Source organism: Cynocephalus volans, chromosome 2 (assembly GCF_027409185.1).
Source record: "Cynocephalus volans isolate mCynVol1 chromosome 2, mCynVol1.pri, whole genome shotgun sequence".
Lineage (NCBI taxonomy): Eukaryota > Metazoa > Chordata > Mammalia > Dermoptera > Cynocephalidae > Cynocephalus > Cynocephalus volans.
Window position 1 is genome coordinate 6113912 of NC_084461.1, and position 17444 is coordinate 6131355.

Genomic DNA, 17444 nt, shown 5'->3' on the forward strand with positions numbered 1-17444 from the left:
AAATCAATGCAGTTACTTGAAGGATAGGAATGCATAATTTTTTTCTAAATAAGAAAGCCCACAAACATAAAACCAGCTGGCCTAACAGTACTGCCTGATCTCTGAAACCTCCTCTGTGGAGGCAGAGGCAAGCCCCTACCAAGAACTCCCCCCAACAGTGACCCCTCATGGTATCTCCCCTGGGACCCTGGAGAGCTAAAATGATTCCTGAATTTGGATGAAGAACCTGGCATACTGTCTGCTTTCTCCACTTTCTCCTCCCAATTTTACAGGGGAGACTGCCCTTAGAACAAAGGTTTACCGTATACCACAGTCTAGCACTTCCTGTGACCTGTGAAGGGGAGGGAATAAGCCTAATTTGAAAGATCAGTACTTGAAAGCACATTTATCAGCTCTGTTAGTAACAAAGATGCAATTCTGGCCTTAGTCTGCCCTGCTCTGTTATCTTGTCAATTGGTTCAGAACCTGGACAGGGAAACAGAGTGTTATTTACTGGGCTCTCAAGACACCTTCCCACTTCTCAAATATGCACGTGGAGATAAAGCGAGCTATAGCCTAGAAATTCAGTGAAGTCTGAAAGATTCTCAAGAGTCCGCTCAGACAAACAGCCATAAGATCCTAAACATACAAAAAGGAAAAGCCAATCTGAGAATCAGAAAGACCAACAGAAATCCACAATTAAAAGAAGTTTTGGACAGGAAGAGGATATGCCCATCATCGCCACATGACTCTCCCAACATCTGCCTGTCCCTCCTCACCATCCCCCCACCTCCAATATTTTCACTTTCTTTCTGGAGCTGCAGCTCTCCCCCACTCCACTTTGCACTGGATCGCTCCTGCTCAGTCTTAACCTCTAACTGGGTGCAGCATGTGTGAGATTTTCTTTACTCACCCACCACACATCAGTGGGTTTTCAGGAGAATGATGCTTCCCTGCTGTTGCAGTAAACAGACCCACGGGACTAAGAACTAGAACTTGGATTCAGTCTACTTTTAGATGACACCCTCTTACCTAGGCTATTCTTTCAAAAAGGTGGCACCTTCAGGAAACAAATGATGATGGCAGAAAGCACATGGAGCTCCATAAAACAGCTAGCCCACGGAGCACACAGGTTTGTTCTCTGTTTGAGTGGGGACCATTTCGTGGAAATAAGGTATGTGAATGGCAAACATCTCAAATGTAAGAAGGCAGAGCTGGGCAGGCACGAGGTGGAACAGCAAGCAGTGCAGGCAGAGAACGCCGCCACCGTAAGTTACAGCAGACCTGGTGATGACAAGGGCCTTTTTTCTCCTAAGTAATCAGGAGACCTGGCCTTTGGCCCCGCCATAAGCTTAAAACAGAAAAAGGAACAACAATTACATAGAGTATTTAATCAGGCAGCAGAGACTTACCAAATGCTTAGAGAATCTACAAAAATTTTAAGCAAAGCATTCCAAGATGAGGCTATGACCATCTACTCCAAGTCAAGAAAACTGTTCACCAAGAAAGCAGAGGAAGTCATTTTTTAAAAAAGACAAAGGTCACTAGTGAAGAAAGCAGTTTGAGAACCCACAATACTGGAATTTGAAAACAGTAAGTGCACAGTTAATTTTCTGTTTCTCAGAGATGTAAGACCAGACAGTGGTGTGGCAAGGGATACATGAGATGTTTGTGTTGTTCAAGCTACCTGAAATCAAATTTTTCTACATTCCTAGCTAATGCAAACAAAAATCTGATAAGGATTCAATAGTTTTAATATCTGACCCAAAATACCTATAGGTATGATTTTATTACAGTTAAACCAACTATTAAACTATATCTTCCATAGTTCTCCTCACATACCTTTTGAAATAAAGGAGCACCCAAACCATGGAGATCACTACCATACAAAAAACATCATTCAGAAATCACATCTTTATGTAGGTCTATGTAAGCATGGGAAAATATAAGAATTGGGAAACAAAATAAACACAACATATAAATTCCAGTCTAAAGGACTCTAAAGGCATGAATAATGAGGGGGCTTACAGCAGAGCCCAGACCAGTCAGCCACTGGGAGAGCCTAACCTTCGGGACAGCAGGTGATGGACACTGCCTCAGGAAACACACCATATTTTCACTAGTTATGTTTCAACTTCCTTTACACACACGGGTGCAGAATATTTGGTACCATTCTATTATGGAAACACAGTAAGTTTGAAATTTCTCATTATTTGCTTCAAGGAGAAAAATTTCTCATTTACTTTAAGGAAAAGTTAACATTTCAGCAAAACATAAAAGGAGAAATAATATTTTGCATCAAAACATTATGAAAATTGCTGTTTCAGAACATTTTATACTATCTGTCTGGTCCCTCAGTATAAAACAGTGTGATAAGACCTCACACCCATTAGGATGGCTACTAACAACAACAACAACAACAACAAAACAGAAAATAACAAGTGTCAGCAAGGACGTGCAGAAACCGGAACTCTTGTGCACTATGGGTAGAAATGGAAAATGAAGCAGCTGCTATGGAAAACAGTATGGTGAGGCCTCAAAAAATTAAAGACAGAATGACCATATGATCCAACAATTTCACTTCTGGGTATATGTCCAAAAACATTGAAACTAGGGTCTCAATGAGATGTACACCCATATTCATAGCAGCATTATTCATAATAGCCAAAAGGAGGAATGAACCCAAATGTCCACTGACAAGTGAACAGGTAAACAAAATATAGTTTACACATACAGTAGATTATTATTATTCAGCCTTAAAAGAAAGGAAATGTTGACATATGCTACAACATGGATGAACCTTGAAGACACTATTAAGTGAAATAAGCCCGTCACAAAAAGACAAATACTGTATGATTCCACTTCTATTACCTAAAATAGTCAAAATTATAGAGACAGAAAATAGGATGGTGGTTTCCAGGGGTGGGGGAGAGAAAATGGGGAGTTTAATGAGTCCAGAGTTCCAGTCTTGCAAGAGGAAGTGCTCTGGAGATGAACGGGGTTGATGGTTACACAAGAATGTGAATATACCTACCTAACACTACTGAACTGCACACTTAAAAATGGTTTATGTTGTGTATATTTCATAGTTTATGTTGCGTATATTTTACCACAACTAAAAATTAAACAAAAAAACAGTGTGATAAGGATATGACATAATCTTTTAAACTTACAAAAACAAAAGTGGCAACGCTCTGTTTGTTTCCAAACCACCAAATTCCGAATAATTCACAAAATATGACAAGTCCATTATATAAACATGTTTTTAAGTAGAACCTCTGATTTAAGGAGCTATGATTACAGATTAGTCATATAAGCAAATGCCCAGGAAAAGGTTTATAGAAATACATACCACAGCAAAACACATTTTTGAAAAGCACACATTTTTATTAAAAGACTTGTCAAGTACGCCTACCTTCACTTTTTTCCAGTAAAGATGCTATCACTGCTTCATCCTCAATGGGGTTCAGCGAGCATGTGGAGTAGACCATCCTCCCACCTTCAGCCAGCTGTTCAGCACCCCGAGTTGCAATCCGTAGCTGTAAGCTAAGGGTTCACACTAGGTTACCATGAAACTGAACACATCCATACAGTACATAAAAGGAGACTTCAAAAAGTTCCTGGAAAAATGGAATTAAAAGATAATACAAATCTTTCCATGAAGCTTTTGAAGGCCCCCATATACTTGTAAGCACCTACTTATTGTGTCACACAGTTATGACAAGTTTTTATGACATTTATGTAAAAAAAAATCTTTAAGGCTCTAAGTTCAACTGATGTTCAGATACTGTTTTCATAAATTTTAACTCTTGCCTCTGTGTCACAAAAATGGTAATAAGTAATTAATAGAGAAACAAAATCTCCTGCTGAAATTTCTTGTGGTAAATATTCATCAGCACACTTTAGATCATCCAGTTCTACATTTAATGCCTAATTTCTCATGTTAAATGAAAAAAGAATACAAAGCTCTATAGACAGTACGATTGAAACTATTCAAAACAAGTATTTAAAAAATCCCTATAAACAGAAAAATCCTTACAACATGCCAAACATTAACAGAAGTTATGACTGCATTATGAGATTTACTTTTATTTTTTTTAATTTTCCAAATTTTCTTTAATGAGCATTTCTCCTATCATAAAAATGACAACCAAAAAATATTTCTAAGAGATCAAAATGTCATGCAAAAAAAATACTCAACAAAAAAGAACAAAAAAATGGGGAGGAAAAAGATTAGTAAGACATTAAGAAGTAAATAGTCATTCCATGGAAAAAACACGTTTGTAATGTTAACAGAAATTTTTACAGGAGGCATTTTTAATAAATGTGTATCTGAAATGCATACAATTTGCAATTACTACTCCTGAAAGTTTTAAAAAACAAATTCTGACATATAAGCAAACGCTCATAAAGGTAGTCATTAACTATCACTCTGATGTTTGTCATTCTACAATTAAAGACCTGGATGTTCAGTTACATAATTTAACAATAAATCTTTAGTTAATCTATTTGTTGCAGTATTATCAGTTATAAAGTTTTACTTACCCATGTAGCTGCAAGCTATTTAAGGTGGTCCACTTTTTCCAAACATCAATGTTTTTTCTCATAGTGCCATCTCCACTGGGAAGAAAGATATTTAAGAATTTAAAATTCTATACAAATACATGATTAAAGTTTAACAGATGTTGTAGTCAAGCTAAATTACAGAATAGGTAATATAAATACCACTTAGAAAACAATCTGAATTTTCACAAACTACAATCAATTCTCTTTGTTTTAGAAACCCTCAAATATATTACACTTTTTAATTATACTTCAATTTTCAACCAAAAAGAAAATAATAGACTTGAACAGGAAACCCCACTCAACACTTAAAGAGGTATTAATTTGCTTCCATCTGGGAAAAATACCAGCAAAATTAATCTGCAGACCCAGGACACAGAACTTTGAATACTACTATTTAGAAATTCAGTTAATCGACAATGATAATCTAATCAGATAAATAACTCTCATAGATGGTTTTCCACAGCAAATTCAATTAAACTAATGTAATACCTTTAACTAAATTTTCCGTACAGTCACAGTTAAACATTTTTCACTTTCTATATGAAAATTATTCTCATGTTTTTATTAACGGAAACTATTTCCATGTATATTTTATAATAAAGACTTGATTCATTAATCTTCTGTCTCTGTCTAATTTTATCTACCCGGTTTTTCCAGGAGTAATTCCTGCCTTTGTTGGCTTTCTCTGTAAAGTTTAATTTTCCTTGGCGGTCTGGTCACATATGCTTGAAGTGAAGAAGGATCCACAGGATGGAAATGTCCTATGAGATATAGTTCCTACTTTCAAATGACATCCCTGGCTGTATGCCATTGGCTTGTATGGTGAAAACGTCAACATAACTTCAGGAATTTCTTTAGCTTATAACCTGCTGTTCATAAGGTCACTTCATTCTCAGAATATGATACAACTAATGGGTTATATTTCTGATCACTTGAACACAGGGATAGGAAAGCATAGAACTCCAGGGAAAACTAGAAAACTGCAACCTAGAAAAAAAGGAATTTAGTTCATGACCTATTTTAAATTTTACTTTAAAAAGGAGTTTTTCAGGTATTTTAACACTCAGCCATATTCAGTGCTACCAGCTGCAATTTTTCTTTCTTTTTTGGCAGCTGGTGGGTACAGGGATCCAAACCCTGGACCTTGGTGTCACCTACACCATGCTCTAACCAACTAAGCCAACTAGCCAGGCCTACTGGCTTCAACTCTCAGAGTTCTGCCACACACAATAAATCTGCCACTTGTTTAAATAAAATGGAATTCTTCCATAATGAGGTACCATTATCAAAACACCATGTTTAGTCCTAACAAGTTTTGTGGCAGTTTTTGAACTCATCCCAACAAATTTACTTTTCAAAAAGTATTAACACCTGGGATCACCATTCATGCACTGCCTCTGGGAACTAAACAGATGTCTTAAGCTGTGTTTTTCTTTTCCTTTTGGAAAAACTGTTATTTAGTTATGCCACAAAATTCTTTTATACATACACTCTAAATATTTAAAATTTGTTAATTATAACTTGAAGGTATAAACACACAGATAAAATGAGTTTCTCAAAAGTTTAAACTTCTAAGTTTCTTTTATTATACTAAATAACATAAAACTTATCACAAAAACCCAATGTGATTATGAATTATTCTATGACAAAGTTTTTTACATACTCATTGAAAGAACAAATAGAAATACCTGAGATACACAAACCATTCGAAGCAATAATATCCTGAAATCCACCACAATGAGAGTTTACAATTCTGTTTTCCCCTCAGGTATTTTCTTTATATCTTTTTTAAGACTATCTATCCAATCATTCCTTTCTGTATCTCGGTTCTGTATCCCATGTCTGCTGGGCCATTTATCACTAAATCTCTGGGCATCCACTTGCTGGCCAGGCTCACCATTTCTCCCTCTTTGGACTTACCTGTGGCCACAGGAATCACCTGTACAATTATGCATGTATTTGTGCACAGCTTTACTTTAGTCTATGTCTGAATTGCTTGCCTTAGTGGCTTTTGGGCTTTCTGGCCTCTTAATAATATAAATACCTGCAAGGAACATCACATAAAATTCGATCATAGAAAAGAATCTCCTTCCTTCCGTCCACATCTATTTGGAGTCTCGGTATGCTGGAAGCATCGTGGTTTACTACCATGATGCAGGGACTACTTAATCTCTTGGCCTGATGAACGAGCAGATAGCAGCGCTTGTTGTCCACATCATTAGCAATAACAAATCCCTCTGAGAACATAAAATTGCAGTGTGAGGTGAAACAGCACAAGTGGAATAATTTTCTGAAACACATAACCTCTAGGTCAACAAGTGAGAAGCAGCAATCCACCAAGCTTAAGACCCAACATCAAGATTGTGTAGAAATCCGTAAGTGATCCAAAAAAAGGAACCAGTTGGCTCTGTACAGATTTTATGGACACACAAAATTTCAAGACCTCAAGATTCATCTGTTCAACAATTATTCACTTTGTACCAATTTCTGTGCCAAAAATGTGCTTCATTAGTAACTATCAATTACAAAGGAGGGTGAAAAGAGAAAGGTGTAGAAACGACAGAATTGCCTGAGAAGTGTTTTAAAATACTGCACACGTGCAAGGGCTCTGTTCTAGACTGTGCAGATACCTGGGGTAGGGTGTAAACACCTAAATATGTCAGCTGTTCCTCGGAGACTCTGATTGGTCCCTTGGGCTAAGAACTACTGCTAGCAAGGGAAGTGTGTGATGCCTCTGCTCATTTCTGGTTCCTCTCACACCCCCAGCAAAAAGGGCAAATATGTTTATAATATTTTTGATCAAGATCACTCCTTGAAACAATATGAAATGCAAAACATCAATTATACAAAGAGGAGAAATTTCTCCTGCTGGGAAAACAAAACTCTTTACTACTGATTTGGAGAAATAATTAAAAACAGGAAAAAATAAAGAAGGTTGTTTGACAAAGATATTACCATTAGGTAATATAAGAAAATAGGACTTTAGAATAGTTGACTTTAAAAAAAAAAAAGGAAGAATGAGATGAAGGCTGACTCTAACACACACTATGGACAGCATTTCTTTTCACTAAATAGAATCCCTACAAAGGGGCACGAGTGACATTATAATCAGCTGTCATTTTCTGAGCATTGTAAAGTCTTGTAATATCCCCACAAGGTAGGCACTGATACCCCATTTCATATGTGATGTTTAATACCATCACATGACTTGCCTATTAAATGGTGGTGAAATTTGAACTTAGGGGGTCTAACATCAGCTTTAACAACTACATTCTAGAGCCTCTCACATAAGGCACTTAAGTAATCAAAAAGGGGAGAGGGAGGACTAGGGGGAGAACTGTTACTACCGAAAATTCAAACTGTGAAATCTATCTGCTATACGTAGGCTTGATAAAGAAACACCATTTGCTTTTACAGAAAACACACAATGCTAAAATATAGGGACCCCAAAGTATAAGGGTGTTGGCTTGAGAACCATTGATAATAATGTGCAAACATGTCCTGTTCTACTTTCAGTAGATAGAAAACCCATCTGATTGTCACAGGAGACTTCAGACCCCAATTAGCAGGAAATGTTAGGATCTCATCCTCATCTACAACGCACCAAAGCAGCATTCCTACCTTTCCAAAAACAAGTTCAATGCATACCTGGAAAAGGGACATTCATGTCAGCATGTAGCATTTCAATTAATTGTGTGGTCTTTGAGCCAGGTGCTGCACACATATCTAGGATCTATTAAAGCAAGAAAATGTTTGATGTTTTTAAAAGTTAAATATTCTACATTTAATTTAAAACAATTCTTTGAATCATTCTAGTTCTCTGATTTCTATTCCTAAATATATTTCCTAAATACATTTCCTAAATGTATTCCTTAAGACCTAAATACATTTCTTTATAGAATGAATCTATAGCAAGACATATTTTACTTACAGGGATCCCATAGTATAGTATATAATGCCTCCAAAATCACAGAATGATAAAGGTAGTTTCCACAGGGGTTGGTAACAGAACAGCAACAGAAACCAGTGAAAGCCACAAATTTAGGGATGAATGAGCAAGTACTGTGACAATGTAATGCTAAGGGACAGAGCCATCTGGGCTCCAATCTCAGCTCAGCCACGTACTAGTTCTGTAACCTTGGGCCAGTTACTTCACTTCTTTGTTTCCTTCTCCTCAGCTGGAAAAATGAAAACAGTGATGGCATCTACCCTCAGAGGGTTGTGTGGATGATTACATGAATTAATTCACACAAAGAGCATAAAACAATGCTTGGCATATAATGAGCTCTCAATACATGTTCACTATGATTTTCAACCTGATTCATCCAATTAAGATCACTAAAGATAATCTGTATAGTAAACAAATTAATAAACTTTAAAAGAGGAGAAAATAGTTATCTTAATTATAAACATTTAATTCGACAAAAATGCAAAAAAAGAACCTAAAATAAATCGTTCTCTATCCAAATTTTTTAAAAAAAAAGAGAGAGAGATTAATTTTTTTGTGTGTGTGACCGGTAAGGGGATCGCAACCCTTGGCTTCGTGTTGCCTGCACCACGCTCAGCCAGTGAGTGCACCGGCCATCCCTATACAGGATCCGAACCCGCGGCCGCAGCGCTTCCAGTGCCGCTGTGCTCCCAGCGCCGCACTCTCCCGAGTGAGCCACGGGGTCGGCCCGATTAATTATATTTTTAAAAAAAGGTTTCAACAAAACAAATAGGACACTGATAACAACCAGCCCACCTCCACATCTTCATTTAATATACGCTACCTTATGATGAGGTTGAACATTAAGCAGCAGTGGTGGGATCATGCTAACAGCTTCTTGACGACTGATATTTCCCTTGGAGGAAGAAAATCAGCAGCAATAATAACAAAGAATTTCAATACTGGGCATTATTTCAAGTGCAACAGAAAAAGACCATATAATCTTACATGGAACAAAAGAATTTGTACCATCACACAGAATACTAAATGAGTACAGATTTTAATACTAGCAGATAAATGATTGCTACCTACTGGCTAGTTAATTTAGGATGACCATTAACACGAAAACTTACCATCAGAATATTAAAAATTGGGTTACAATACTGAATTTCATAAAAAAAAGGGGATTTTAAGCATATAGAGTCCCAACTCCCCATCTTAGGAAAACACAGAAGTTGCAGGAGCATCTCTTGAAGGTAGACATGCTATTTAAGCACCATCAGCAGTAGGAGCAATCAGATTAGCACAGGACAGGAAGTCACTGTCAGGCAGTTTTTCCATCTTGACTAAAATCCTAACCAGTTTCTCAGTTCTCCTATGTTTTCAGGAACAGCCTGTGTCCACTTTCTGCTCCTCACAAGTGCCTTTCAGAGAGGGAAACATCAACCACTGCTCCCATCTTTTGTTCTCTGGATATTCAATATCTAAAATTCCTCACTAAATTAACCATCCTTTACATCTTCTCTAGTGGGCCAGGACATCTGTTAAAATGTACAACTGTTCAGATTTAGACAAAATTCTCTCGATGTACTCCAGCACTTGCTTCAGTCACAACTCTATTTTAACAGCCATGAAGCTATAACACACCAGCTCCCATGAGGCTTTGCTCATGACAAACCCAGTGTTTTGTACTTGAACACCCATCCCCTATCTTAGACTCACACATCTGATTGTCAGAACCTGAACACAGACTTCTACATTTATACCGGTTAACTTACAGGGTTTTTGGCCAGCAAGGAGTCCATGGTGACTACCTGAATCTTGATTCACTCACTAGGCATGGTAATTCCAAGCTCTAGGGTTGCACGTGTGATCCTGATATGCCTGTCGTGTTTCCAGCCATGTTTTCAATTAAAGCATTAAGTAGAATGGGGACATCAGACTCTCGATCACAGACATCCCAACGGTTAGTCACTTGATCATAAACACCCTTTGAAGAAGTTTTGCAGCCAGCTTTGAATAACCTGAAGGTTACTGCTGTTAATCTTCAGAGCTCTAATAAGGCTGGCTCCTGATAAGAAACCTAGACTGGCTGCCTACAATATCCACTACCAACACTAAACTCCCATCTCCTCCACCTTTTCAAACCTGGCTCTGCAAACCTATCCAAGTATCAGACTATTCCCCACAAACTCTCTGCCCTAGTCAAAGTGCAAACCTGAACTTTTCTCTAAGTCTGTTTACCCTTACTTGACCTGCCATCTAAATTAAAACCTGAGCAAGAGAATCCTTTCTTGTGGCCAACAAGTACAGAACAGGGTATATGCCAGCACTTAGTTCTTAGTTCTTGTTACTACTCGGGTAGGAAAAATCAGGCAAACAAGAGCCCAGTTTAGCAAGTTACCTAAATAAACAGAAAGCCACACTGATAGAAAACAGCCATGAGATGAGTAGGGATTAGAACTGAGATAGGTCAAGTGTTTCCAAATTTGATTAAGGATTCAGAGAAGAAACATGGAAAGCACACTATTTCTGTAAGTTCAGACTAAAAAAGAAATAAGCATAATCGGGTGACACACAGAGGTTTACTTGGTTAGAAAGTAGCTTGGAAAATAGAAAGGAAGAAACTTCTGATTTTAAGTGTGAGGTTACAATACTCAAATTTTATGGGCATTTGTGTAATTATTTATTGCATGAGAAAACAGTTATTTTGTTGGGAATGGTTTAATGCTAAAGGTAAGAAGTTCAGCAACTGAACTGCCCTCAAGGAATAGGGGGTAGCAAAGAAACAGAGAAGATGAAGATAGCTATCTGTGAGAATTAAAGTTGTATTTAGGGGACCCATTTTGTTGGAAAAGGTAGAATACAGGTGCAATGTGTTGCAAAAAAAGAGAGATGATAAAAGTAAAATTAAAAGTTTCATTTTATAAGATAAATTAAAAAAACCTAAACTCCACTAACACTAACATGGTCTAAAAAACATATTACTTTACATGTACAACAGGCATCTGGAATGTGTGTCTAAGAAGGAAATGACAATAGACTAAGTAGCTATCTCCCAAATAACACTCTATCAAGCAAAGTGCTGTGCTCACCTCAATTCTACAGCCACCCAAAGTCACTAGTGAGAGAAAACAACAAATCAAACTGACAGCTTGGACTGATATCCTCACTAAATTGCATGTTTGGACAATTTCATGTTTAGGTAGCACATTTACAAATAGTCAGAAAGTAAAAGTGGTGAGTACACTTACAGGTGTCCTTACTGTGTGCCTTAACTACCTATTGATTCCAGTGACAAGTATAGTATACATAGAACCATCATACATCTGTGCATTTAAAGCTTTTAGGAAAGCAACATATCTGAAGAAATCTACTTACAGATTCAGTTTCGCTAACCAGAAACTGATGAAACTTTTCCAGCTGTGGAGACTTTCTCAAAATTTTTCGACTTAAATTCGTGTGCCAGGCAAGTTCTTCAGGATACCTAACCAAAAAGAAAGTAAAACATTTATGGATTACATATATAACAAAGGGCCTTCTTGACAACTTGTTTATAAAGGTCATATACCAAACAAGACACCCAATTTTGTTCTACTTGCTTATATCCAGAATCCTCTCAAGTAGTCAGCAACACTCAATAATGTCCCTGGGGGCACAAGGAGCACCACTCTATTAACTACGTCATGGCTCAGTCAGAAATGGGGGAGTGGGGGGGGGTTATAAGAGATATAGGCATATGACGTTACTGTAAAACCATGATGATGAGATGTTCAAGATCCGATGAAAAAGTGGAGACTCCTCTGTGCTTTACTATGGTAAGTGAACAATGCCATAGTTTCTTTTCATTAGAAAAAAAGACATAAGATAACAAGTTACTTAAAGATGACAAATTACTTAAAGAACTATAATTGCAGAGAATCAAAATAACATGCAGTAGGGCAGGTGTTGAAATGCTTGACAAACATTTGGTTAGAATTTTTTAAAAATATATTTTTCATTATTTCTACAACAAACCAGCTTAATAATGTACTGAAATGTCTCACATACCAAAAAAAAAAAAGCCCTTGGAAACCATCACTCCATGAGTGAATTAGTTTGGGCTCAAGGTTCATTGTCATCTACACAGATCTAAGAATGAAGCATCTCCTGCCATTTCTGTGAATATATTTGAACTCTCCGTGGCCTGTACCTATCTACTAATCTGCAATTGAACAAGTGAATACAATGAGGTGATTCATGGCACCTCAATCAATTAATCCAACGCCTTTCTAAGCATCACATGTCACACAATGATAAATCTTACTGCAGCTTTAGCGTTCATCGTTAAGTCTAAGGTGCAGTAATGATCTCAATTTAACAATGCAGGGTCAACCTTTCCAGAAATCAAATTGTAGCTAAAGTGTTCCGGAATCATGAAAATAAAATTGGAATGTTTGGAAAACATAAATACATTTGAGTGTTTTGAAACTTTGGTTGATTATCTGACAGAAACAAACTCAGGCCTTAAATGTTTAAGACACTGCTCAAGAGTCATAATAATATTACAAGATACATTTGAAAAGTATTTTCTACCAGATGATGATTAAACTGCCTGAATCTGTTCATGGCCACCCTCTCAAAGTCCACAGTGCTTTGATTCTATTTCCTATGCCTGGCTCCCTCTTCAATGTTTAACTTGTTTAAAAAATATAAAGTCAGAATAAAATCATATTTATCAGGCAACTTAAAACAGAATTTAGTGTAGTAGACATACACTCAAATTCGGCTTTCCACTGTAGTATTCAGCAAAATCTGCTGTACCATTGTGACCTCTATTTGTGAATAGCCAAATGGCCACTTTCACATAATTTTTGGCAACCCTGAACTTGCCTGTGATCAATTACAGTACCATCATGGAAGTTACTACCTTACTAAATCATCAAAACATCAATATGAATACCGCATGCCACTTAGATTTATTGTAAATAGCTGAATTTTCATTTTCTTTTTTTTTTTTTTCTTTTTTTTTTTTGTCGTTTTCTTGTGACTGGCACTCAGCCAGTGAGTGCACCAGTCAGTCCTATATAGGATCCGAACCCGCGGCAGGAGCGTCGCCGCGCTGCCAGCGCAGCACTCTACCAAGTGCGCCATGGGCTCGGCCCTGAATTTTCATTTTCAAATACAGCAGTCTAGTTTAGTTCATTCAAATTTAGCTTATGAGTCTTATTTACGACTTTTTCAAGCATAAATGTACCACTGTCACCTTTGCACATCAGAAATTCTCAAGGGGAAAAAACACTTTTACACATCTGTAAGATCTTAAATCCAGACATTAAAAAGAACATGAACAGAAACCCAATAAGAAACTGTGGTCTCAACAACTGACTTTAAAAATAAGGCTTTTATTAGAATACTCTAGGACAATTCTTTACCGTTTTGAGTCTATGGAAAGAAAGGAAAAAATGAAATCTGCCTGAGCTATGCGTAAAACAGTTCTGAAATACACCTTCCTAAATTATATTCCACTACGTACCAATGGGTTAGGAAGAATATATGATCTGTTTTTGCATTTTGAGCAGTACAGACCACCACCAAAAGTCCTGGAAAGTTTCTGCTTTACTTGATTAAGAGATTTATGAGTATTCCACAACTTACAAGATAATTTGATTGAATAAATGTTTATAGAAAAAAGCTGTCAAGAAACTCAGTGACAATGAAAAAAGTTGAGTACTATATTGGGAACTGAAATCATATCATGTTTTGTTCACACTCATCAGTTGTGTGTTCAGAAAATTAAAGCAAAAAAATAATGTACGAGTCACCGGCTGTTGGCAGAAAGTGACTCAGTTTCATTCTCCAACTACAGACAACCTGGGATTTGGAACTGCTTTGTCAGGTACCCATGCATAAGGTGCAAGAATATGGAAAAGCAGCTGTTAAATGTTAAAAGGCTGATCAAAACAAAAATTTAACTGTAGTTTGCAGAGAATAAAAAATGGCAACTTATTAACAACCCATGGCTTCTCAGATTTTTGGAAACTGCAGAAGAAATTGACCACAATAATGTGCCTGGAGAGCATACCTCTTTCCCTACAGATGCGTGCTAAAACGCTCCTATTTATCGGCTGAGAACAGAGGACAGAAACTTCCTCTTGCCTTCCTTACCTCATCACTGCACTTCTAGACACAAGGTTAAGGAACAAATGTTTTCAGGTGATTGTCTGAAGCAACAAATACATGCAAAACTACTAGAAACAGAAATATGCCCAAGGACAACCTTAAACCTGCTTTTGAAAATATCAGACATCTACTTCAAGCAGCTCACAAGCATCAGTACCATCCATCAAATCCTCAAACCAAGACATTCAAGAGGAGATAAATCTACAGCAGTTACTACAAGGGAGAAAAGCTTTAACCCAAAAGGCCACCTCATCTCATATGCAGCAACCACAGCAGCTGAATAACATCTTCCTTTTCCACTGAACTCAGTACAGTGGACATGCAATTAGTAACCACCAACAAAAGCAAGCACCTGAGTCATTTCCCTGTAATGTACCTTTCAAGCTTTTAAAATCTGAATAAAATGTGTAATTTAAAAAGCCATCATTGAATTTTTTTGCAGATTTACTGTTGTATCTCAAAAATATATTGGGTGACATTTGGGTTCAATCTTGGCTGAATTTAGTGTTTGACCACTCAGCATTCACTCTAAATGTATACGCTGTGCATGTCTGTGACACAGACACTGAAAATCTAAATGGGCAATGAGAGAAAAGCAAATTTAAGACCCCAGGATTAATGAAACCAAATCTTGCTTTGTGATCACTGAAGGGTATCTAAAAAGGAATGATAATGTCATGAAGTGGAATAATCAAAACCTCAAAAGCTACCAGAAAATGCTTTGCTTCTTAAATTTACCTTTTTATAGCAATTACTTGAAGTAATTTCTTTGTGTGAGAACTTTCAATCCCTCAAGGTTAATCATCTGAAATATGGAACTAACACAATTTCCTTCACTGACTTTTATGTTTATGTTAACTGAGGGCTTGACATCTCCAGCCTGTGCTCTAGTACTCCTGGCATTTTACAAGATAGCCTCTGCAGCCGGCACAAAGGAGACCTTCACACAACTGACACTTGAACTGGGCCATGAGGAACAAACAGGTAACCTAGAGGACACCTCCAAAACAGGCAAAGAAAAGGCTAGCATGAAGAACAGGGATATGCTTGGGTTCTGGAGACAATGAAAAGAATCAACCAGCACACTCTGAATGAGGAAGTACTGGGAGATAATCTGCAGAAGACTGGGGGTACCCTTTTTCAGGTTGGTTATCCTTTTGCTGAAGGTAGAGAAACCATTCAGCAAGTTTTGATGGGAGAAAACGATGGCTGTAAACGGAAATGGCAGAAGTGATAACGTCAAAGAAGGAAAGATCCTGGATCCACTAGGAAGAATTAACTGAACTCAGTGACTCAACACAGAGCTACAAAACATATACAAAAACTTACATGCAAACGTTAATGTCGATAAAAGCACTGTAAAAGAGCATTAGGATGTCTAGTACATGCATTCAGGCTCTCTCAAGCTAATAGCAAATGAAGTATCAGGAAATATGTTCAAGTGACAAAGACTAAAATCCCAGAGAAATGTCCAACATGATGAAGCGCTGTGGTACCTACCAACTCAGTGGCTGTGGAACTTCAACTTTCTGCCCGTCTACCTCCAGGTCTTCCAATTCCTTGAAATACTTGTTTTTTAAGCAATGGAGAATCTCTTTTGCATGGCTATTGAAAAATAAAAAAATTTCAAAACCGATCTAAAAAGCTAATTTCATGCATTTTATCTTTATTATCTAAACTGCAAGTGTTTCAAAACTAAAACAAATTTTTCATGGAGATAAGACGTTCCTTAGTCAAGATCTTTTTATTACACTACTTCAATAAATTAAATAGTCCTCCTTATCTGATTGCTAAAGAATGATAAACAACATGCAACACTGCACTCCTTCCCTCCTAAATATACCTAAGTTCCACTTTTACTTGCAACTCATCTTGGAAAGAGGTAACTACAACGACTGGGGAAAATAAAGACCCACGGGCTTTATGCAAGTTTGATATCATAAATTCTCTTATATTTTCCAAAATGTAGGATCCTCAGCTCACCAATCCGCAGGAGTCAACCCTTTCTCAGACTGCATTTGCATTTCGTGTGCTGGCCTCCCAGCTGCACGACCTTCCTCGACTATTTCACTGGACCCCTGTCGCTCCGTCCTCAATCCTCTTGAGTCCATACCGATGAAGTGGAGCATTAACCATAGATGTCCTAGCCCCAACTCCCAAAGAAATAAAAGCACAGCTCCCCCACCTTTTATAACCAGTAATTCTCAAAGTGGCCGGGAGGGGCTCCCTGAGGGAGTCCATGAACAGGTCCCACTCGCCGTCGGGCACGATCCCGAGCTCCTTATAGTAGTGCTCGAACAGTTTGTTCTCCTTGACAATCTCGGGGTACCCACCTTCCCAGCCCTGAGGAAAGAAAGGGACGTGGGACGCAGGCCTGAGCAGCCGCCCGTCAGGCCTCGGGTCGAGGAGGCCCACGCGGGGCCCCTGGCCCGCCCGCCGCGCCCCGGCTCCTACCGCCCCGCCGCGCTTCTCGGAGCCGTCCTCCGCGCCCTCAGGCCGCTGCTGCTGCTGGAACCGCCGGCCCCGCGACCGCCGCCCCATGGCCCACGCGGCCGCGCACGCTGCGCGCAGACACCGGCCCGCCGCGGAGCGGCCGCCCGCGGACTTCCGGCCGGAGCCCAAGGCCCCTGCGTGTCCGGGCGCGGTCCTTTCAGGGACCTGCAGGGACCGGCGAGGAATAACCCTAATGCGCCACAACACGCCCTCCCGGAAAATAACGAGCGAGGGAAAACCGCGGACAGCCCTGAGGGGGAAAGCGGCTCCAGGGAGCAGACCCCCAGGCATCCCCGCTCGACGCGCCCCCGGTTTC

The 17444-nt window shown here is 38.5% G+C and overlaps 1 protein-coding gene across 2 annotated transcripts in view; it reads right to left on the reverse strand.

Moving 5' to 3' along the window:
- The window catches only part of NSUN2 (NOP2/Sun RNA methyltransferase 2), a 30508-nt gene extending 13067 nt beyond the window's left edge, over positions 1 to 17441 (reverse strand). For both annotated transcript variants that reach the window (XM_063085925.1, XM_063085926.1), the window contains exons 1-9: positions 17090 to 17441; positions 16821 to 16978; positions 16136 to 16240; positions 11855 to 11960; positions 9318 to 9389; positions 8194 to 8278; positions 6590 to 6782; positions 4525 to 4599; positions 3395 to 3525 (exon numbers count right to left, since the gene is read on the reverse strand). In XM_063085925.1, the coding sequence (XP_062941995.1) occupies positions 3395 to 3525; positions 4525 to 4599; positions 6590 to 6782; positions 8194 to 8278; positions 9318 to 9389; positions 11855 to 11960; positions 16136 to 16240; positions 16821 to 16978; positions 17090 to 17419 (1255 nt within the window). In that variant the 5' untranslated portion in view covers positions 17420 to 17441. The remainder of the gene's footprint in view (positions 1 to 3394; positions 3526 to 4524; positions 4600 to 6589; positions 6783 to 8193; positions 8279 to 9317; positions 9390 to 11854; positions 11961 to 16135; positions 16241 to 16820; positions 16979 to 17089) is intronic.
- Positions 17442 to 17444: the final 3 nt, after the last annotated feature.